The following is a 23,279-nucleotide window of genomic DNA, read 5'->3' as shown; positions in this document are numbered from 1 at the left end:
GCCAAAGCCAAACATAGGAAGTGCAACCGCTGGGGAATGTGATGTTTCCTTCCAACTCCCACCTCTGTCCAAACGAAACACGCTAGAGGCTCTGAACTAGAGCTTTTCTCTTGAGGAGTTCAGCATGATACATGTTCAGCCCAACTAGTATAAGACATAAGTAGTGAGAATTCATCTGTAATATAAGACCCCAGCTGGTAGCAATGGTAGTATCCCAGCACGGTAGGTGAATTTAGGATATATTTTCTGGCCCTTTGTAGCTCTGCTGCTGCTGCTGCTGCTGCTCTGTAGCACAATGCACGTGTTGAGCTCAGAGCCTGAAGACACTTGGCTTCACGCTGCTCCCAAAGAGGGTGTTGGCTGCCTCCAGGCACTTGTCCAGCTGAGACACTGCAGTCAGGGAGAGACAGGGACACTAGGGAAGTCAGGTGGGAGAGAGAGTCCACAGATGGAAAGGAAAATGGGGACACAGGACTCCTTCACCTCCTCCACACTTCGCCCCCAGGAAATTGTGGTCCTGGAAAGGGGTGAGTCAGCTCCCACTAGAGAGATAAGGGAGGAGGCTGTGCTGTGTGGATCAGCAGGAAAAGGATCCTCAAGACTCACCAGCTTGGCCGCACAACCAGGTCACAGCCTTGGCCTCCAGCAATTCACAGATGTCTCGGTAACACTTGTCGTGTCTGTGCAGCCAGGTCACAGCCAGCACTGTGGCCCAGATACTTGGCTCCATGACCTGTGGGAGAACAATGACTCAGACTAGCATGCAGTGCTGAGCATCCTCCCTGCCCCCTCACTGTTTCCCATGCCTTCCTTTGTGGTTTCTGGTTTCTGATCCCTTCATTCCTCTCTGGCTGCCCTTTGGATGTCAGTGTTGCCACCAGCCAAGGGGTACCCACTTCCCCAGGATGACACACTGCCACTGTAAGTGGTTTTCCCCTTACCTCACCAGGCATCTTTCTCTTGAGTTCATTCTCATCGACTTCCAGCACAGAGGCCAGTCCTGAGGTAAGGGCCCAGGAGCCATCTGCATTCTGCAGGGCCACCAGCTCCTGGCACTCAGCAATGGCTTCGGTGTACCATCTCCCACAAATTGAAGAGCACAAAACAAATTCTACGGGATCCACATACTTGAGAGAAGAAATAGATGGTGGTGGTGGTTTACATGCTGTGGGAGGGGATGTGAACAGAAGGGTTGGGAAAATCACTGTGTAATAATGCTCCAGAACATTAGCTCTGCTCTTCTTCAGGCAGATATCTGCAGTCTCGGCTCCTTCCTGCATGTCCCAAAAGCAGACCAATCTGCAGCCCTTTCTGGATACCTCTAACTCGTCTCCAACCCTGATCATTGCCTCTTCTCCAGGCGTTCCTTCCCAGCCATGTCCCAAGACTTCTCTTGATACGCCCCCAACACATTTTATCCAAATGTGTATTTATGATCCCTGTCCTGTCCCTGGATGTCCTTGAGCTGGGTCTCATAGTTGCTGAAGGAATTGCAGGTTTAAGGATAACTAAGGGAAGGGTTAAAGGCAAAATTCATTGGTTCCCATGCCATGGGCAAGACATGGCAACATAACCCTTCTATAAGACATTAGATTATCCCTACATCTCCCATCTGGGTCAAGACTCCATACCTTTTGAGCAAGCCCCCCGCTGGGGCAGGGCAGCAATGCCATGGGTGACTTGACAGAGGGCAAGCCATGAGGCACGCATTGCTGTCAGCCAGCCAGGTGGGACCCAGATGCTCACAGGATAGCAGGAAGAGACTTTATGGGAGCCACGAAGCTCAACAATTTGGCAGGGGATGAGTGACTGGCGGGGTGGCAGCAGTGCCAGGGGCCCTGTAAGAGCAAGCAGGAAAAGGGGCTTAAATAAGCATGTGGGAAAGAAGCACCTGGTGGTGATGGGGCCTACCCCATGAAACTGGCGGTGCCCTGTGGGTGGGGTTCCAGTGCCAGTGGAAGGAGAACACCCCATGGAGCTGCCCCACCAGCTCTTTCCCACAAGTATCTTTCCTTACTTTGGTACCAGGTGACCCTCTGTGGTGTGCGAATCCCCACGTAGCTGGTAAAGGGGCAGATGATCCCCGAAGTGAGGCTGATTTCCACTGCGCGATGCCTTGGTTCATCCCCTGATCCACTCACAGCCTCTGGCAACAACCTCATCAGCAAGTGTCTTGCAGCCAGACGATGCCCAGCCAGCCTGGGGACAGAATGGGGTGAGGCTGATCACCTGGCTTGTCTCCGTGCAGGGGAAAGGTGAACAGAGAGAGAGCCTTGACACCTGGGTTCTTTCCATTCAAGGGTGAGGATGGACAGAGGGAAAGCCTGGACGCCTGGGTCCTTGTCTGCCTGGAATTAATGCCAAGGTTTCTGGGTCCTGCCCCTGTGGGGTCGAAGGAGGGGAGGAGAGCATGCTTGGACACCTGGGTTCTCTTCGGGTTTGGGATTGTATGTGGAAGGTAGGAATGTGTAATCAATTTGGGTCCCTTCTCAGCTGGAGTCCATGTTAGAAATTAGGAGGGTACATGCATCTTCCCTTAGGACAGGCTCTCACCGACCATCTCCCTGTGGGCACAGTGGGAATTCAAGGCTGTGAGTGACATCCTGGCCATCCAGGCTGTACTGCAAGGTCATGACCCCCTTGGCCACCGTCATATCCTGGGAACACATGGGAAGCTACTGGAGGTTACTGGGGACACAAGATGATTACTGGGAGGCTATTGGGAAGTAACTGGGGTGACTGTAGTCCCAGCTCTCACCTGTGCCTGTCCATGGATCTGAGCATAGAGTAGTCTGTGTTGACCCTGAAAGATGAACTGAGGGGTGTCCCCCGGTACCTCAACCTCCAGGCCATGCGGCAGGGTCCAGCTCAGAGAGACTCCCTCAGCTGCTGGCTTGAGGGCCTGCTTCAGGCACTTCAACACCTGGGGACAGAGGGCAGGACACCACAGATCGCAGCTCCACCAGGGTTCAGCCCATGTCCCCCAGTGTTGGGGTTTCCTGGGGGACAGTGGAATGTGTGGGAAAGCCCGTGCCAACTGGGGTCCCCGGGTGCAGTAAGGTCTGTGGGTTACAGCGGGGTAGAAGCCTGGACACCTGGGTTCTCAGTGGGATGCTGTGGTGGGGTAAAGTCAGGGGAAGCCTGAAGGCCTGGGTTCCTGGGGCAGCTGGAACACAGGGCAGTTTGTGTGGGCAGTCCAGGAACTGGGGTACTTGGAAGTGAGTGTGCCTGTGGAAGAGAGGGGGACCTGCCAGGGCTCCTACCACAACTCTCATACTGTTGTCAGAGGAGACGTAGGCAGCTTCACCCCCTGTCTCCCTGGCAAGGGCCATAGCCAGGGCAGCACTGTCCTCAGAGAAGCAGAAGCAGAAACACCTATGGGGGAAGCAGGGAAAGGTGTTAGAAATGAAATCCAGAGGTGGGTGCAAGGATGTGGGATAGAGCTGGAGGACACAGGCTGGAGATAAATCTGGGAGAAGAAAGCTGGGGTGCAGAACATGGGGGCACGAAGAAGAGCAGGGAGTGAGGAACTGGGGTTAGAACTGGCATTAGTCAGGGAGCTGGGAGAGGAGAGTTGGGATGTGGGGCAGAGCTGGGGGGCCTAGTGGGGCTGGGTCAGAGCTTGGGGACACATCAGGGTGTACAAGCCCTGTGCCTCAGTCTTCCTGTTCACTCTGTGAAGGGCGCTTTGGCTGTGGGAGTAGTGAGCAACGACTCCCATATGGGAGCTTGGCACTGGAGAGCTGTACAGGGTGGGAAGGGTCTTTGGGACACTGGAGGGGCCCAAGGACTGGGACAGGAACTGGTGAACAGGGGCTCTTATCAGGGATAGAAATGACTGGACAACCAAAGGGTGACTGGAGGACCTGGGGTAGCGTCCCCATTACCGGTGGCTGTTGCGGTGACGGCAGACCTCAGCTGCAATGGCTTCCTTGTCAGGGGGTAGTCCAGTCATGAAGATGAAGAGCTGAAAGACAGGGGACATGAGTGGTGGGGGCCCTGGCACAGAAACCCCAAAACGGGGTGAGCAGGCCCCCTGAAATGGTGAGAGGGGACCAGGAGAGAGACCCCCTGTAGACAGAGTACTCCAGGGAGAGATATCCACTCAGGGGCAGAACCCCCCAAAGATATAGACCCACTTCTCCATTCCCCCACACCCCACAGTATTCTTCTTGTTCCCTTGTGGCCACTGTGTACTTTGGGTGGCTCCTTCTACCCACACACCTGTGCCCTCTCTCTCCCCTGGGACACCAGTCCCTTCACCCCTCCATGCCCCTACAGCGATACCTGGCGCGTATGGCCGCGGGGGCGGGGGGTGTTGTTGTAGACTGAGCGGAGGGTTTCTAGCAGGTTTGTGTCACCCACACTGGAGCTGATGGAGGGGATGCGCTGCATGGCCTCGGTCAGGTTGTCCTGAGTATATTCGACACTTTGCCTGCAGAGAGCACAGTGTGGTTGGAGAGCACATTGCTCTGTGCTGGCCCTAGTGCTCCTGAGACCCTGTCCCATAGCACTTCCCACAGCTATGCCTTGGGGTCCTCTGCAAGTCCCTGCCCCACAGTAGTTCTTGAAGAGACCTGGCTTCAATAGTTCCTACAAGACTCTGCTCAGCAGAACCCCAAGAGCTGCTGTCCCATAATGCCATAAAGATCCTGTCTCCATCATGCAGCCCTGCCCTACAGTAGTTGTCAAGCCCTCCTGCACCCAACCTTGCCCCGTACCAACCAGCCAATTTCAGAGCATGCACACCTGCCCTCCAGCATCTAACCCTGTCCCATAGCACTCATTCCAGCCCCCCAGCCATGCCCCACAGTATCCAGCTCTACCCTGCAGCACCTAATCAAACCCCATAGCACTCAGCCTGCTGCATGTTTGCTCACGGGTAGATGCCCACAGAGTTTTCTTCATAGCAGTAGATGTTGAAGTAACAGCCAAGGGGTAGGCTTTTGAGAAAAAAGAGCAGGGAGTCCTGTGGAAAAACACCACAGACAGGTCTTGGGAGGCAGATGTGAAGAGTACAGATAGCTTTGCCCATAGTCTGGTCCTCCTAAAGCCTCTGGGGTCCCCTGGATGATCTGAGCCAGTGACCTGAAGTCCCCTGGGCACATGAGGTATTTCAGGACCATTTCAGGCCCCACCAGTCCCCCCTCACATCTTTGTCCTTCTGTAAATGCCTGCCCTGGCCTGCTCACCCTCAACCTGCTCCTCCACCCCATCCTGCTTCTGCTCCGAAGGAGTACCTGTGCATGCTCAAGGAAAGTGGTGTCCAGGAGGAAGATGAACTCTCCATACTGGTGCTGCCCAATCACTGTCTCAGGAATGCTGGGTGCCAGCATCACCAACACCACAGGGTCACCAAGGAGGGAGCCTGGAGGAGGTATGGGGTGGTGTCGTGGTTTCGGCTGAATTTACCAAAACCGGACCGACAGATGGCCCTTCCCCCCCCTTCTCCCCCCTAAAAGAGGAGAGAGGAGGAGAAAGAGATAAAGAGATTCAGAAGTTTAGAATGAACTAAACTACTTTAATGAAGAATTAATATTAAAATAAAAATAAAGAAGAAAATAATGAAATAGATACAATATATACAAAACTGTATCAAGCTCCCAGGATGACAGTCACGTCACCGTCAGGCACTGGGGAAGTCCCAGACTGGACTCAGTGACGAATGGGAACTGGATTCCAGCTCTGGAGTCAGGAACACACAGATCGGGATCAAAGGCAGATGAACAGACAGAGTCCTCTCTGGACGTCAGCCATCGCAGGAAGGAGACTGACCCTTTGATCCCTCAGCCTTTATACTGAGCATGGGGCAGATGGGATGGAATACCCCAGTTGGTCAGGTTTGGGTCACCTGTCCTGTCCACTCCTCCCCACTGATGTGACCCCTCTACGTTTTTTCCGTTTCCGACCCTCTAAGGGGGCAAATAACGAAATGGGCTGACCTTGGTTGTTATAGCAATAAGTATAAGCAAGGGCCTCCCTGCATATCGTTCCTTGGCATGGAGCACAAACATTGGTCTTATCATTCTGAGAACGAGCAGTTTTCTCCACAATATGCCGTTAATTTCAGAGAGTTAGAGGAGGCCTAGCTAGGATGTAAAGTTACAGAACAGAAAATTGGTTCGGTTTTACTTCAAACCGGGACAAGTGGGATGAAAACCAGATAGGGACCCCCCTCTTCCTCCTGGTTCTGATTCTCATTGTGCTTTCAGCTTCCACCATTCCGGAGCCTGTGATGCCCCACACCGGTACCTCAATACCCTACTGTACTCTCCACCAATTGCACACCCCAGTGCTCCATGTGTTCCAACTCAGTGCCTCCAGTACAGCTACCCAGTGAGCCCTAACACAGAACTTCCTGTATGCATCCCGCTGATGATACCTCATCACAGTGTCCCCAACACCCCACCCAGAGCACCAGGACCCAAACTATCCCATCTGAATGCCTCCCATTCCTGTACCAGTGTCCAATGATATCTTGCCTCCCAGAACCCCCAGTGTCTCCCTGTGCCCCCATGCCTCATGCAACCCAGAAGTGCCTTCATGTTCCCTCCCCAGCTGCACTCACCTGGAGGGGCCTCAGGGTCTCCCTTCTCCACTGCAGCACTGACTGCAGTAGGGTCTCCATAATACACCAGCAGCTCCAAATCATGATGACTTGGGGGCCCACCAGCCAATGAGACCTGGAGAAGGGGTGCCTGGTCATACACAGGAGAAGGGGACCAGAGCCAGCATTTGGCCAGGAGCACAGGCACTGTGCAGCCCCTTTTTTCTCAGTGGTGACACCCCTCCCCAGCTCCCCCCAGGATCCTGGCACTCAGGAGGGCATACCTGTGCAGTGCTGCGGTCCTGGGCAGTGTAGATCAAAGGGGTGAGGGCGAAGTTAGCCTGGACATTGACCACTCCCCGGGGTGACTGCAGGCTAGCGGTGAGCAGCAGGCTGTAGTGCAGCTTGCTAGTGCGACAACCCCAGGCTGCAAGGAGAAGCAAGGCACTGGGGAGGGCAAAGGCTCTTCCTGTGGGGTTGGGATGTGTGGGGGGAGAGGGGCAGGATTTAGCACCCATATATAGGACATATATGGAGAGAATTCGGGGCTGTCAGTAAGGTGTATGGAGGGGTCCATGAGTCTGTTTATGGGAAATGTGCGCATGAGGTGTGGATCCCCTCATGGGGCACAAGGAAGAATTTGTGGATCTGTCTGGGGGCTGCATGAGGGGAAAATGTGGATGCCCCTGTGGGTGCCAAGGGAAGTTGCATCAAGTTAAATTACATGGGGAGTTTGTGGTCCTTCTGTGGGGTGTGTGACTAGGAGGGCAGGTTCCTTGTGGGGCGACTCACCATGCAAGTCTGTGTAGGGATGCAGTGTGCGTGGCAGCACAAAATGGGCTGCTCCATCTGGCTCCCGTGGCAGCTCTTGGACATAGCGCAAGGTCACGACCACTTCCCTGCCAGGGGACAGGGTGCCCAGGGGACAAGCAAACACCTCGCCCAGGTACTGAGACTGATCCAGAAGGTATTCCAGATTCTCCCAGCCCCCTGTAGCCTCATGCAGCTGCTGGACCTGAGTGGGAAGGGGAGGGACAGAAAGCTGATCACCAGGCAGGCCATGGGCTGCTTATCGCATGCCCCTGTGATGGTTCACCCATTTGTCCCTGGATGCCGATACCTCATCCCGCAGCATGGCCTGGACCTTGGCATCCTCACTGCGGGCCTGGAAGGAGTAAATGGCCATGTTGGGGCCCAGGGGGAAGACGAAGAGGACTTCTGTGGAGATCTGCCTCTTGTTTTGGTAGATAAGTTCGGCGGCCACGTCAACCACATAATCCTGGATAGCAACATCCACCACAGCACTACACAGAGGCACTGTGTACAGGGGTATGTGCAGCCACTTCCCCAGCAAACAGGATCCTGTTGCTGTTGAGAGAGATGCAACCTGTCCCTCAGCACACATGAACAACACAAGGAGGTGGTTGGGGCTGCTTCAAGTATGGGGCTGCTCCCACTCTGGAAACCAAGACTAGGTGACCAACATTACTGAGGGTCTAGTGTGAGCCTGCCAGCAAACAGTGTCTGCCTCCCTCTCCCCCAGCTTCCCTTTCCCCCCATACCTCTGTTCCCCACCTGTTTCCTGTAGAACTCTTGACCAGTGTCATCTTGGTTTCCCCCTACAGCTGCCTACTGTTCTCCTTTCTTTGTCCCCCCTTGGGAACATTCCCATCCCCAAAATGTCCCTCAGCTGCCTGATCCCCAGCTCACTGTCATAGGCGTAGGATTTTCCTAGAAGTCCAAAGCTCTGACGCCACATTTCTGGAGACCTGCAGACAAGAAGGGTCCTCCTGTAAGTGGAGAGATCCACAGAAACCACCAGGCAGCCCCTAATTCGTGAAGATTCCTTGTCATTTCCCATCCTACATATGTAGCTGTGTAGGAAGTCCCAACCCACCCTGTACAGGCAGGGCAAACCCAGGGGTTCAGAAGTTCGTGTTCATGTGTTGACGAGGTCTGCACCCCACCCCCACCATGGGAGAATCTTGAAGAGAACCGAGAGACAGCAAAGGAAGATGAAGGGAAGAAGGTGTGAAAGCAAGAGTGGATGGATGGATGGATGGATGGATGGATGGGACTGTATTGGGATGAACAATACATGGCTCTCCATCCATGGCTGGATGGATAGATCGGCAGACAAGGTCCATTTTGGGACAGATGGATGGATGGATAGGTGGACAAATAGAGAGACATTAGAATTTTTGTTGAAATGGATGGATGGACAGGTGGAGGGGTCCATTTTAGAAAAGATGAGCAGGTACCCATCACTAACAGTATTGTGTCACTGTAGCTCCACAAGAAATAGCAAATGTGAGGATATGTTCAGGGAGCAGCTTGTGAGGGCAGATTGAAAGTCCAGGTAATAAGGGGAACATGATGGAGAGAGAAATGAGGCCAGGGACAGGTATTCCATGCAGAGCAAAACCCAGAAAGGCACTGGAGGGCTGGGGGCTGGGGTGGGGGTGTAGTTCAAGTGATATCTGGCTGTCTTCTAGCCAAGTGCCAGGAGGTCAAAGGCTCCGCCCTCCACCCCAAACCCATCCACATAAATCTCTCTGGTTCAGACACATTTGCCTCAATTTCACTCTGGGGTGACAGGGTGGGGAGCACCAGAAAAATCCCCACCCCGCCATCGTGCTGACAGGGTGGTCAGACAGACAGAGCAAATAGGGTGTAAGTCCTCAGGGGAGTAGGGGTGAGGGATGGACAGAGGGATGGACCGAATAGGGGCAAGCTCTCCCCAGTGAACAAGTGAAGAACAAACAAGAAGGCACTCACCAGAATCAAGGCCAGCGTCAGCAGGGACAATCAGGTGGACGTAGGGAGAGATGGAAGAGGAAGGGGGAGACAAAGGAAGGGGCAGAGGGATGAGATATGGGAACAGAAGGGGGAGGGCTGGAGAGAGAGAGCAAGAGATCCTCCGGAGGCAGGAAGATGCGGGGCTACGCAAGCAGAGGGATGGCAATGCGATGGCGAGAGAGGCGGAGGGGCAGGCAGAGAGTCAGATGGCCGGGAAGGCGGGGAGGCGGGGCCAGGGGGGTGGAGACACCGGGATCCCCACTGGGATCGCTCAAACCTCCTCCCAAGCACCCGGGCGCCTGGTTCCTGGGCGATGGTGGGGACAGCAGGCACCCTGGCTGCTGGGTGTCCTGGGAGGCTGTGGAATGAGAAGGGAAGAGTGGGCACCCCCGGTGGAGGGGATCTGACGGGGGTCCCTGGGCCCCCTGCCCCACCTCGGAAGCCAAAGCTGTGAGCGGTGACTCGATGATCTCAAAGGTCCCTTCCAACCATGAATACTCTGCGATTCTGTGGTTCTGTGAGTGGGTGGGAGCATCTGCAAACTGCGCCGCGGGATGCCGCTGGGCTGGGGGCAGCAGCCCTCACCAGCGCAGGATGCTCCAGGCACAGCCAAGGAAGGGGCCGCAAAGGTCTCAGCGGGTCTGCTCCTGGCCAAAGGGAGTCTGCCAAGCCTCCCCCTACTGCCCGCCCTTCTGCTCTGCCCTCACGTCTGGTGCAATGGGCTGCTGCTGCCAAGGGGCCCTGCAACCAGGGCAATGCCTTCTGGGTGCGTGAGGAGGTGGCACTCGTCCCTCCAGGAACCTGTCCCCCTGCCAGGCCTGCAGCACTGGCTGCAGATCTGCAAGCTGGGCTCAGGGCCATACACGGATTAGTGCCAGGCTGTTAATTAGGTGTTGGATTGCAAAGAAGCAAAACCAACATACGGGCCAGCTGGGGGAGACTTTGCACACAAGCTCAAATTTATATACCTATTTTTGACATGTGTGTGTCCTCTCATCTGCTGGATTGGGAAGCTTCGTCTCCACCTCCCTCACATGAGCCAGCCCATGCTTCTGCTTCCCTGGCAGCCAGCCCTTGATTGAGACAACCCACCTCAGTGGTGGTCTCTAGGCACTCAAGGGGCCAAATTGCATTTCACTTCAGACATGTTGCTCCCCGAGCACACCCTGGCTGTCACACACCGGGAGTGTGCATAGCACTCAACTCTCACTTCTCCAGCAAATCTGGGCAGCTTCCTTCAATCTGCCTCTCAGGATTGGAGCAATTCTCAGACAAGACTGCTCCAAGGGCTGTGCTGGCAGTATGACAGCCTCGATCAGCACAGACAGTTCTACCTGCCTTTGTTCAAATTCTGCTGCAGTGCATCCAGTCTCATTAGTCTCACTACACCCATGGACATCAAGTTCTTTGAGGAAGTGGGTGAAATGTCATTTATGTACTGCTGGTAGATGTGGGCCATGGCTGCCCTCAAGAACTGGTGGAACACCCCATGTTGTCTCTAATAGACCTGATGCTTATAAGTAGGCAAATGAGTCCCAGGTGTAGAGGCTCCATCTGAGCAGTTAGGGCACACTTTCCTGCCTCTCAGATCTTCCCTACCTTGCCACAGGTGATGAGTAAGTGGCACACTTGGTCAAAAAGTGCCCCAAATGTGGAACTGCTGATCTTTTAGCCAACCTTCACCTTCCCAATACTTCTGTCCAGCTGGGATACACACCTGAAGGTTCTCACTGATTCTTGATGGAGACCACTTGGTGGCTGTGGATGGTTTGGTGGTGCTGGACCTCCAGTATCTCTCTTCTGAGCATCTCTGGAGGATATCAGTCCCCTCAACAGCAGCTCTTATCAGCAAAGGAGCTGACCTTGGTCTCAGCCATCTAAACTGCTTAACTTAGCTGAACTGGAGCAGGCTCATTTTCTTTAAGTCCCACTTTCTACATACTTTTTTTTTTTTCTTAAAAAAAACGGTTCTTGTTATGATTTTATTCTGTCCATGACCATTCTTATTTTTTCTGCTTTCAATAACAATGCACAGAAATATTAATGAATAAGGGCACGTGTGGAGATTCAGCAATTAGCTAGAGCTAAACATAATTGATGTGAGTTTGAAGGCTCTGGTCTGTTCTGGTCTGTTTTAAGAGGTAAAATCCAGTTGTCAATGTGTAAAATACATGTATATATACAGTTAAAACATAGACATCTGTGGTGGGTTGACCTTGGCTGGTTGCCCACGTGGAATAATTCCTACAATAAAATTATATTAAAAATATAGCATTGTTCACACATTAAGGAAAGGTATAAAATCGAAACACTTCCAGGGCGGAACACAGCGGCAGCTGGTATGCGAGGAATCTGCTACATCTATGACTCCCTGAACAATATTGCTTGCAAAGCAACACCGAGGATGGAGTGGAGTGAAGATTCCATGGCCAAGCTCTGTGATTACACAGCAGATATGGGAACGAGGTGATCCTATGGAACTCATAAGCAGCATGCTTGCCACCCTGAGCCAACAGTCTGTCAAATTTTGAATAATACCAAAACACACCTCCAGCCCGAAGGCTGCCTGCCTCCAAGATGCGACCACTCCTCCTTGAGTCTGCGCCCTGAATTTTTTGTGAAATATACCTTTAAATGCAAGGCGAGAGAATTTTACACCAATCATAATAAAGGTATTTATGACTAGAGTCACTCAAACTCCACATTGAAGGTAAAAAATAGTATAAAAATAGCCCAAGAAAGGGGGGACACTAGGGAAGACACCATCGTGAACAAGTCAGGGAGGACCCCGTCACAGATTGCCTTTGAGTCATGGGACCAGTTGACAGGCTGAGCCTTTCTTCTTCCCCATAGGGATGCCTTCGGGTAAGACTTAGACTATACCGAGTGCTTCCTTGGGAAACTTAGAAATCTCTCTAGAGGGTTACCTGTTCCATTTATAGCCAGGCTGTATTGTTTGGAACTTTGTCGCGTGCTTTGTACCATTAGCAATATTTTTACTTGCACATGCTTTGCAGACAGCATATTTATCACTCGCAAACCATAAGAACCTTTATATCTGTTGCTTAAATAAACTGCACTACTTAAGTAGCTAGCCATTTCGGTTTCTCATTGAACGCGACCAAACACTAGAGTGTGGCCATGCTAGTTCGTGAGCATGACTAGACTGAAGGTGCAGTCCACTTTTATTGTATCCAGAATCGTGATAGTTTAATATATTAAACGTGACTGGACTGATAGTGGTGAATTGGGCAACACTCAGAATTTAAACCTAGCTGCCCCTAGCCTCCCACCTCAGTGAGGAGTGTTAGAACGCAAGGGGGGTTATTTTCTGCCAAACCTATTCTGCCTCTTGACGCAACAGCCCACCAAAGCCACTCTATCATTCTCCCTCCTCAGTGGGACAAGAGGAAAAAACAAGATGAAGAACTCGTGGGTCAAGGTAAAGGCAGTTTAATAAAGAAAAAGGAAAAGTTGCGCACAGAAGCAAAGGAAACAACAGAAAAAAGATTTATGCTCTACTTCCCATCAGCAGGCGGTGTCCAGCCCCTTCCTGGGAAGCAGGACCTCAGTACACATACTGAATGCTCGGCAGGGCAAACACCTTAATAACGAATGCTCCCCTTTCCTCCTCCTTTTTTCTTAGCTTTGGCTGCCGAGCATGATGTCATACAGCATGGAATATCCCTTTGGTCAGACTGGGTCAGCTGTGCTGGCTGTGACTTCTCCCAGCCCACCCCCAGCCTACTGGCCTTCGGGGAGGGAGGAGGAAGGTGTGGGACGTTCAGCCTTGATGCTGTGCGAGCACTGCTCAGCAGTAGCCCAAACGCTGGTGTGTTATCAACACAGTTCTAGCTACAAAGCACAGCATTGTGAGGGCTGCTGTGGAGAAAGCTAACTCTATCCCAGCCAGATCCAGTACAACATCTATAGAACACAGCTTAGGAAAAATAAATAATTTTAATGTAAATAATAGTCACACAAAAATAAGCAGTTTCTTGCACTTTTGACTGATAATGGGAACCAAAGTAACAAAGAAAATAAATTATAAAGGCAAATAAGAAAACTATGTAAAAAACTTCTTTCAAATTGAAAATTCTGTTTTCATCCTGTTCCAGTTGTGTCATAGTCTGAAAAATCTACAAAACATATGAGGTATTGTGGGTTGTTAATGGTAAATTCCCAAATGCAGTAATGCCAAGGGACACTTTTTATTTCAGCAGGTAAAATAAACAGAGGGACAACTGACCCATCTCATACCGGTTCCAGATGGAGGCTTATCTTTAGGCAGGACACAGGCAGGCAGAGCAGAGCCACAGCCACCTGGACAAGGGTTATGCACCGGAAGACCTGATTCAGCTACAGAGCAAAGGCACTTCAAGTGCAGGTACATCATATCAAACTAGGCTGAAATCACATTTCTAAGAGCTAAATCATTAATTTTGGTTAAATCAGAAAAGTTTATTTTATAACTCTCTTTTATCCTCTAAGATTGGTCCAGGATGAAAATATTAGGATGGACAATGGATATGAAGGAAATTACAGCAGGAAGAATTAATAGGTAGACAAACACGCATGCTATCTGTTAGATATTCACCGTAGTGTAACTGAATACCGAATTTCCTTGGGTATTTTTTCACTTCCCATTTGTACAGTATATTTAGGCTAACAAGGGCAGAAATTCTACTGATAGCCTTAGCAGTCTGCTAAGTTTTCATAAGACAAAATTAAAAATATCCAATAATCTCTCTCATAAATTGTTATCTGGAGATTGTTCAAGAACTGCTTAAAAAGAAAATAAACAATACAACCATGCAATGTTAACAATAACATCTTTCTTTTGTAATTAGTTGGTGCTGATAGATCAATAATTAAATGTAGTTCTTGATGCTTTATTCCAGGCTGTGATGCATTTCCTCTTGGCTTGATACATGGAAAATGGAGAATGTGGACATAAAACAGTCATCACAACTTTTCTGCTCCTGGAATTTGGGAATATCCCAGAAATGCAATCTTTTCTCTTCCTCCTTTTCTTGGTGATCTACATGGTGACTGTGATTTGCAACATCCTCATTTTTGTTTTGGTCGTGGCTGATCAGCACCTCCACAAACCCATGTACTTCTTCCTGTGCAACATGTCCTGCTTGGAGACCTGCTACAGCTCTACCATCCTGCCCAGGATGTTGTCCAGCTTTCTGACTGGGGATAAGACCATTTATGTTGGAGGCTGTAGCACATAACTTTATTTCTTTGGTTCCCTAGCAGTCACTGAAAGCTTTCTCTTATCAGTGATGTCCTATGATCGGTATTTAGCAGTATGCAAACCCCTTCACTACAGAGCTGTCATGAACAGCAGATGTTGTCTGCAGCTTGTGGCTTGGTCTTGGGTGAACGGTTTCCTTGTTATGGCCATAAGCTGTTTCCTGATTTCCTAACATTCCTTTTGTGGTCCCAAGTTTATTGATCATTTCTTTTGTGATTTCACTCCAGTGATAAAACTCTCCTGCTGTGATACCAGCCTGACTGAAATGTTGGTGTTCATCCTCTCATCAGTATGTGCACTGCCCCTTTTCCTACTAACCCTGGTGTCTTACACATGTATCATCACCACTCTCCTGAGAATGTCTTCCACCACTGGGATGCAAAAAGCTTTTTCCACCTGCTTTTCCCACCTCATTGTTATTACAGTTTTTTATGGATGCTTACTCATTGTTTACATCCTGCCAAAAACTAGGACTCTAAAAGCACTGAATAAATTCTTCTCAGTTTTCTACACTGTTGTGACTCCACTCCTCAACCCAATCATCTACAGTCTGAGAAATAGAGAGGTGAAGGATGCTCTGAGTAAAGTCATCAATAAATGCGAATATTTCCTAAAGGTTAGAAAGTTTTAACCATTTTCTTCCCCTAGAAGACAATGAAAGAAAATAACTTACAATATTTGAGGGAAGATTCTCCTCGTAATTTTTAGCCCTCAGAGCCTGTGCTACTTACCCTAGACTTTTTGACTATAAAGTTAGTTAATCTGAAGGTTACCTTAATTGCCAAGTGAGGATGAGACATTTTTCTCTGGAAAAGGGTCGTCTCTCTTTATGAATTGTACCAGTTCCTTGGGTGACTAGTTCAGATTTCAATGTCTAACTAGTGATTCTGCAAATCGGCTGATTGTAATCCCACTCCTCTGAAGAATGGCCCATTTCACTTTAAAAGAGTTGCTGAGGACAGTTGATTCTGAGGTGAATAATTTAGATTTAAAGAGTAATTTTTTATAGGCAACTAAAGGTAGTTCAGAGGAATGGATCTAATTCAGAGGTAGCAATTTAATCTCTGTTTTAGTGTAACTGACTATAATTGTCTCAGTGAATGTGAAGGCTACACAGTTGATTGCATAGCTGTAAGTAATTCTTAATTGATGATGTGTTTTTAGACATTTCATATTCATATTTATTTGTAATTGTCATCTCAGCTGTTTTCAGCCATTCATGTGAATTTACTTCATAAGTTTTCTCTTCTAGACTCAACACTGGTGGCAAATGTGAATGCGAGTTCTACAGAGATGCCTTACTCAACATCCTCTTATAAGGTGATTTTGTAAGGAAGCAAATAAAAGACATTGCTGCCAACAGGGACACACAAACAATTAAAAACACCTTGAAAGGTAAAATATAAATTTTGGCTGGGATTAATCTCTTCTAGGTGTAGACACTGTATGAGATTGTCAACCTCTGAAACAATTGCCTAGGTTGACTTGATAATTGACTAGCTTAGGCCCTTGTATGATTTGGGGCATTGTGCAATGTAGTAGCCATCTGAATTAACAGAAAGAACTCAGGGGAAAGCACCTGCTTTGTTAATATCAAAGTTTGAGCAGGTGAACCACAATCATGGAGTCAGTTCTTCATTAATATTTTGGGATGCAAAGATGTCTAAAGAAAGAGAACTGTCAAACTTTTTTCCTCAGAAAGACACCCATGCCTTTCATGTGGGTAACTACAAATGCTTTTCAGCAATTAGCCTGAGATTTTAACATTCTCTAACACTTTGTGTCAATGATTTAGATAGCTAAGCCACAGATTGTCACCCTAGCAGTCTTCAAGAATCAGTGAAGAGAAATTTGCACAAACTGCTGACTTCTTTGACCTTTCATGAAATTTCAGTGCAGGCAGGATGGACTGACTCACCCTTTCTAAGATCACTATTTAAATAAATTCGCTGCAGCAATTTTATTTAGATGTTTAAGAAGGATAAATTGCTAGGATAATTCCCCTCATATATTTTGTGATGATTGAAAATTATGACCATAGGATTCTACAGAGTTCAGTGAGGAAGTCGTCCTTTCTACGTAACAAGACCTTTGCTGATTCTCCAAAGATGACATTTCTGAAGATGTGCAAACTTACACTTTGCCACAATATGTGCTTGAAATTGGTATTTAAACCCCATAAGACTTAGGGTAGTCTTCTTGAAGCTTTTTTCACCTGGGGGCTAGGACTCATCTAAGCATCTAGTGGATGAGGAAAAGGCTGTGGACGTTGTCTACATGGACTTCAGTAAAGCCTTTGAAACCATTTCCTACAGCATTCTTCTGGAGAAGCTGGCTGCTCATAGCTTGGATGGGAGTGCTCTTTGCTGGGTAAAAAACTGGCTAGAGGCCAGGCCCAGAGAGTGGTGGTGAATGGAGTTAAATCCAATTTGTGGCCAGTCGCGAGTGGTGTTCCCCAGCGCTTGATATTGGGGCTGGTTTACTTAAATCTTTTTCTCAATGATCTAGACAAGGGGATTGAGTATGCCCTCAGTAAGTTTGCAGACAGCACCAAGTTGGGTGGGAGGGTTGATCTGCTTGAGGGTAGAAAGGCTTTGCAGAGGGATCTGGAAAGGCTGGATGGATGGGCCGAGGCCAATGGGATGAGGTTCAACAAGGCCAAGTGAAGGGTCCTGCACTTGAGGCACAACAACCCCATGCAGCACTCCAGGCTTGGGGAAGAGTAGCAGGAGAGATACCTGGCAGAAAAGGACCTGGGGGTGTTGGTCAGCAGCCAGTGGAACACAAGCCAGCAGTGTGCCCAGGTAGCCAAGAAGGCCAATAGTATCCTGGCCTGTATCAGGAACAGTGTCACCAGCAGCACTGGGGCAGCGATTGTCCCCCTGTACTGGGCACTGGTGAGGCCCCACCTCAAATACTGTGTCCAGTTTGGGGCCCTCACTACAGGAAAGGCATTGAGGTGTTGGAGGGTGTCCAGAGAAGGGCAATGGAGCTGTCGAAGGCTCTGGAGCACAAGTCTTATGAGGAGCAGCTGAGGGAGCTGGGGGTGTTCAGTCTGGAGAATAGGAGGCTGAGGGGACACCTTCTCACTCTCTACAACTACCTGAAAGGAGGGTGTAGCGAGGTGGGGGTTGGTCTCTTGTCCCAAGGAACAGGCGATAAGACAAGAGGAAACAGCCTCAAGTTGTGCCAGGGGAGGTTTAGGATGGATATTAGGAAATATTTCTTCACAGTTATCAAAGGGTTATCAAACAGGCTGCCCGGGAAAGTGGTAGAATCACCATCTCTGGAGGTATTTGACCATCTAAGGTACCTGACCATCTAAGATACCATTTAGGTATGAGCATCCAGGGAACCTGAAGGTACAAAAGTCCATGGGACCTTATGAAATCCATCTGCGCATTGTAAGGGAACTGGTGGATGAAGTTGTTAAGCCATTTTCCATTATATTTGAAAAGTCATAGCAGTCTGGTGTTTCTGGGCTAGCAGTGCACATTGCCAGCTCATGTTGAGCGTCTTATCTACTAACACTCCCAAGTCCTACCCCTCAGGGCTGCTCTCCAGCAGCATCTTCTGCCACTGTCCTGAAGAGCCAGCACTTTATCAATGGATAAAGTGTATTGGTTATACATAGGGTACTCCTATAATCCAGAAAGTGAATATGGGAAGAATGCTAGACATTTTCTGAAATAAGATGGTTTTGGTTTTGGTTTGTTTTTTTTTTTTTCCCCTGATAAAGAAATGAGGGAACTAGTGTCCAATTTGTGACATTTGTAGGTTTTAGCAATTCATGTCATGCTTGCTGGAACCCATCTTATTTAAGCTTTAGGAAACTGGGATTGAAATAATCTTATCTGACATCAGTGATTGGATTCAGCACCTGATTCAGTACCAGTATAGACATCTAAAAATAGACGTTAGGATATGTGTACAGATGGCCATTCCTGGCTTACACTAAGAAGACAAGAACAAGAGTAATTAGAAGTCATTGCAGACAGCAAAAAGGGCTATAATGTGTATATAGCCTGGCCTGACTCAGGGCATCGCTAACAAAACAGCAACATGGGAATTGGTAACAAATGGGAGTATGAACTTAACAGAACTAATCAACAACGTAGAAATTACCAGAGCAACCATGTCATAAATATCAAAGAAGTCTTTAAATGTAGAAAAACCAAGGCTGATGAGGAAAGGGTAAGCAAAGGTGGGAATTTTATTTGAGAGTGGCAGCCAGTGATAAAGGGGAAGAACCTGGGAGGGGAAAAGATTATCAGGTGACACAACTCATGTGATGGTGACTGTTCTGTACATCTGTCAAACAACACTGCTCCTGATCAATGGATTTTGGAACAGGAGAAGAAACATGTTGCTGTCATAACCATACTTGTGTCTGACACCTTCATGGTTGAGAGACCTGGTGTCTTTTCCTTAATTTTAGTGCTGGATCACCTAGGGGACAGGAAAGGCATTCTGACTTCCAAGTGAAGAGCTCTCTTTTACTGGCATCTTGTGCAACTTCAGATGCTCTGGACTACAACATGAACAGGGCTAGTAGATATGGTGCAGGGGCACAAGATTCAGATCCTCTACAGTAGGAACTGCAAGGCAACCTGAACATACTGGAACATCTGAATGGAATTGCCCTTCTGAGTTTCAAAAATTACTTAAATAGAAGTGTTTCAGGGTATCAGAGTAATTATCATGGTTTGGGTTACATACCACCCAACCCATGTACCATATACCTTCTGGAGCAGCAACTGTAAATGAATGGAATAACCTGGGACATCTAAAAAGGTACCAGTTGCCCAGGCAACATTATTGCCACATACTCTTCAAACAAGTCATCCACCAGTTACTTTTTGAATAACAGAAGTAAACACACTCAGGGAATTTTCTTCTGAAAGATAGTCTGCTTAGCAAGAAAGGATTCATGCCATAGAATTGCCAACAGGATGTCAGAAATGTCTGTATCTCTGCCATGATACAAAAGGAAGTTTAGAAAACTCTTCTAGAACTCAAAAAATTAATTGTTTTCTCCTTTCTGTTCAGTAACTTTCAGTGGACTTTTGCCCTCAAATTTACTAATCATGCTTTATGCCATAAACAGCAGCTAAGGGAAATAACACAGAACAGCTTTCTTTTGTTTGGCATCCTGTACAATAAGATCACAATATCCTGTTGGTATCAGCTCGTTACCCATCTCTACCATAGCCTCTGTATTCTCGACCTCAGGTGTTCAATCCTGTTCCCAAGAAGGCTGCACACACAGGCAAGTTTCAGCATGCTTTTATTGGTGGCCACAAAGCAGAGCAGGAGGTAGCACTGTTGGGCAGCAGTGAGAGGAAGGGAGTAATGGAGAACTGTGTGTACTTGTCACCTGCGTTTTTACCTTGCTACGGAGATATTCCTTAGCGCAGAAGCCTGTACATAGGCCACGAGAGCATCTCTGACTCCATTTCAGCTGCCCCTGGAAGCCACTGAGCATCTGCAGATGCTTGATGCGTTGTGGAAACAGGGCACTGAGCATTTTAGTCAGAGGAGGGAGGGTCAGGTAAGTCTTGGAGTGCAAACTTCCTCAGCTCTTCACGTATCCATGGTACAAAATAGGAGACTCTGGTAAATACTTCAGGGAAGATGGAATTTTTTTCTCTATAAGAAACAATGCCATGAGCCTTCCCATTGCAGACTAATGGGCCGCCAGAATCACCCTGTGAGGTAAAAGGAGTGGGAGGAGTCAGACATGTCACAGCACAGCTACCCCTGCCCTGAGGAAGAAACTGGCCTTCTTGCCTCGCCCTGCATGAAGAACCTTCTCGTTTGACCATTTCCCTCCAGAACCAGCACTGTAGGCCATTGTAGCTGCCTACTCCTCTAAGATGATCTCTGTCTGCGACTGAAAAACTGCCTTCACATCCCTGAAAAGAAGAATCTAGTCCTACTTTAGACATGTGGAAATATCCGAGCCATCCCAGTGTGTCAGGAGGATATAGCGAAGGATTTACACGAGATCTGCAGCCTGGTGGAGCAGTGGTTGTGCTGGATAGAATATCCCCAGGCATGTAAGAAGGCACACGCTGCTGACAGTTGGGCTTCTGACCTCTGAGAGGAGCCTCCACACATCATCCTTAAGAATCTAGTTCATTTTGGTCCCATTTGTCCCCCACCTGAGAACCAACCTGACTGTCTAGTCCCAGGCTCATCCCCAGCTTGGAGCCCAAAACAACACTTACTTGGAAAAATGCTTTTTTGCCATTCTCATCACCAGCACAGATCATAGACTTTTGCTGATAGTAGTTTCTGAGATGATCCTCACACACATTGTCACACTGCACTTCCAGGTCCACGTCCCTCAGCACACTACTCACAGCCCCTGTTCTCGATGTTCTGCCCCAGCCAGCCACTTTGCATTTAGTTCCTGGTTTCACACGCTCATTTTCACTTGACAAGGAGATATAAGAGACTTCCTTCGTCCGCTTGGCCTTTGGCTTCAGCTGTCAAGCAGAGAAAACATGGGGCTAGAGCAGCAAAGGAAGGGGAAAAAGTTTAAGGAGTTCGGGAAATGAGGAAGGGGATATTCCTTGGTCAGCCAGGATGTGTGATGGCTTACCTTCAGCAGCATGATGTCATTTTCTGAGGTATCTTTTGAATACTTGGGGTGGATGACCCAGTGGCGAACATGCAACTTCTGCTGGCTCGGCTCCCTCTTTTCTACATTGTGAGCTCCCAGGGTCACAGTGACAGTCACGTTTCTGCCAGAAAACAGCAACATGTTCCAGCTGCACTGACCACAGCCACATGGGGTCCCTTACTCCATGCTGACATAGGACTGAGGTGTCCCATTCTGAAGAAAAAAGGGAAGCAGGGAATGGGACACGCTGATCTCTCTTCTCCAAAAGTAGCTCTGGGACATGGTTGGAAGCACGGACCAGGAGACAACTGCCAAGGTCTCCTGTTCCCAGGGGTACACAGCCCCTGGCAGACAGTTCCTGCGACTCACAGGGACTGTCTTGGCTCACAGAGAGAGTCCTGCTGTGCCTGAGGAGACACAGAATGCTCTTTCACCCCAGAGCAGGACTGCAGCTCTTCATGATTGTGAGAGACTTGAAAAAATTCCACATACAAGTAAGAATGGGCCTTACTTTTTTCCAGCCACACAGTGAGCTGCTGAGAGCACTGCATCTGAGCGAATCAGGAATCCTCCACATTTAGACTTCCCAGTTGATAAATGAGCCATGTAGGGCCAGGAGTGGGGCTTAACTTCCGACCCACCAATGATCCTTCCTGGAAGAGAGATGAGAAGTGTTAATATCGCGTACGCCTCCACTTCCCATCAAGTTCAGAGGTGGATGAGGGGAGAGGGTCATCCTCTGAGGTCATATGCCAGCGATGCCAGTAACTCTCCTTCCTGGGGCTGTCCAAAGCATTGCTTGTGCACAATGGAGAGAAAAATAAAACAACACTTTCTGGGGGTGACTGACCACACCTGACTCTGAATGTCTAAAATGCTATCAAAGGGCACTACACCAGCACCTGTAATGCATCATTAGCTTCAGGCACAGTCTCCTCTGAGAGGTATGTGTAGAGAGTAGAGATGAGAAAAGAGAAGGCAGGTACCAGACATATTTCCTACTCAGTGGCCATTTCTGCCCCTGCATTTCCTCCCCTAAACCCCATCTCTCTGTACTCACCAGCCCCAGCCCATGGGACAAGGGGAAGAGCACTTGTGAGCAGAAGGAGAAGCAGCATCTTCTGCCACTGTCCTGAAGAGCCAAACCAGTTGTTACGGCCAGGCAGGAGACAGGTACAGAATGGCCACCTATATATCTGAAGTTTGGAGCTGGAACAGGAAACCTCAGCCCGCTTTCAGCTTATGTCGTTTGCTGCCTTTGTTCTTACAAACCCTGATCTGTGGTTTGGTGAGTGGTTCACGTCACAATCTCTGGGTTTTATCACCATCTCCTAAAAAGGTGGGAGAGATCTGAGCTTCTTCAGAGTACCCAGAGTGCCCAGTACTCAGGCAGCAGTGAGAGGAGTGGGGTATCTCCATTTGAGTGCATATCTCATTGGAGACCCTTGGCAAGAGCTTCCTTGGCTCCTAGATATGGTTTTCTTTGGGTTTTGTTTTTTTTTTTCTTTTTTCCCTGACCCCTGATAGGAACACTGAGAGCTGAACTGGGCCAGACAGAGGTCCTGGTTCTTATCAGAGGGGCAGACTGCCATCAGAGGTGCCCTTGAGATATCAGAATTCACCTGGCAGATCAGCTAAGGCCCAGGACTTACTGGACAGTCAACACGTCAAGCACTAGTGTTCTAGATGGTCAGACAAGTCCATAACGATGAGGAAAGTCTGAGGTCAAGCATGGGCCCAGGCCATCATCAGCAGGTTACATGGCCAGGCACAGGCTTGGCTGAGGAACAGCTTGAGCTCAGGTGGGGACAAGAGTCAGAGTGTCCTCTTCAAAGCAGCTCCCATGAGAAGGGGAGCATCCCTGACTGAGGCCTCTCTGAAGTCCTCCCTGGGAGCACTGGCTCCTGTGTTACTAGAGGGAAGGGACACAGCCATCAGTTGCCCCAGCCCTAATTTGGCCATGAGCTTAGCGAGACAAACCTCCAGGTCCAGGAAGGCACTTAAGGCGCTGACACTGAGAATGGAGCAACTCTGGGCTGTGA

General features: G+C 49.1%; 3 protein-coding genes across 3 annotated transcripts; 1 reads left to right on the top strand and 2 right to left on the bottom strand.

Moving 5' to 3' along the window:
• Positions 1-310: 310 nt before the first annotated feature.
• LOC141474846 (von Willebrand factor A domain-containing protein 5A-like) lies at positions 311-8,306 on the bottom strand. The gene is made up of 17 exons (XM_074162930.1): positions 8,258-8,306; positions 7,668-7,915; positions 7,340-7,562; positions 6,832-6,974; positions 6,569-6,683; positions 5,241-5,368; positions 4,881-4,969; positions 4,288-4,435; positions 3,888-3,967; positions 3,264-3,375; positions 2,759-2,923; positions 2,554-2,657; positions 2,018-2,199; positions 1,632-1,838; positions 942-1,165; positions 607-733; positions 311-390 (listed from the first exon to the last, which is right to left on the bottom strand). The coding sequence occupies exons 1-17, from the start codon at positions 8,304-8,306 to the stop codon at positions 311-313; spliced, it is 2,424 nt and encodes an 807-aa protein (XP_074019031.1).
• Positions 8,307-14,277: 5,971 nt separating this feature from the next.
• LOC141474930 (olfactory receptor 6B1-like) lies at positions 14,278-15,240 on the top strand. The gene is given in 1 exon segment (XM_074163040.1): positions 14,278-15,240. A coding segment is annotated over 1 exon segment (963 nt).
• Positions 15,241-19,879: 4,639 nt separating this feature from the next.
• LOC141474879 (granzyme B-like) lies at positions 19,880-22,462 on the bottom strand. Its single transcript, XM_074162972.1, has 5 exons — positions 22,298-22,462; positions 21,749-21,890; positions 21,217-21,358; positions 20,840-21,100; positions 19,880-20,317 (listed from the first exon to the last, which is right to left on the bottom strand). The coding sequence occupies exons 1-5, from the start codon at positions 22,353-22,355 to the stop codon at positions 20,138-20,140; spliced, it is 783 nt and encodes a 260-aa protein (XP_074019073.1). The 5' UTR covers positions 22,356-22,462; the 3' UTR covers positions 19,880-20,137.
• Positions 22,463-23,279: the final 817 nt, after the last annotated feature.

Source organism: Numenius arquata, chromosome 23 (assembly GCF_964106895.1).
Source record: "Numenius arquata chromosome 23, bNumArq3.hap1.1, whole genome shotgun sequence".
Classification (NCBI taxonomy): Eukaryota; Metazoa; Chordata; class Aves; order Charadriiformes; family Scolopacidae; genus Numenius; species Numenius arquata.
The sequence above is the reverse complement of the archived record's forward strand: the minus strand, read 5'-3'. Positions and strand labels throughout refer to the sequence as shown.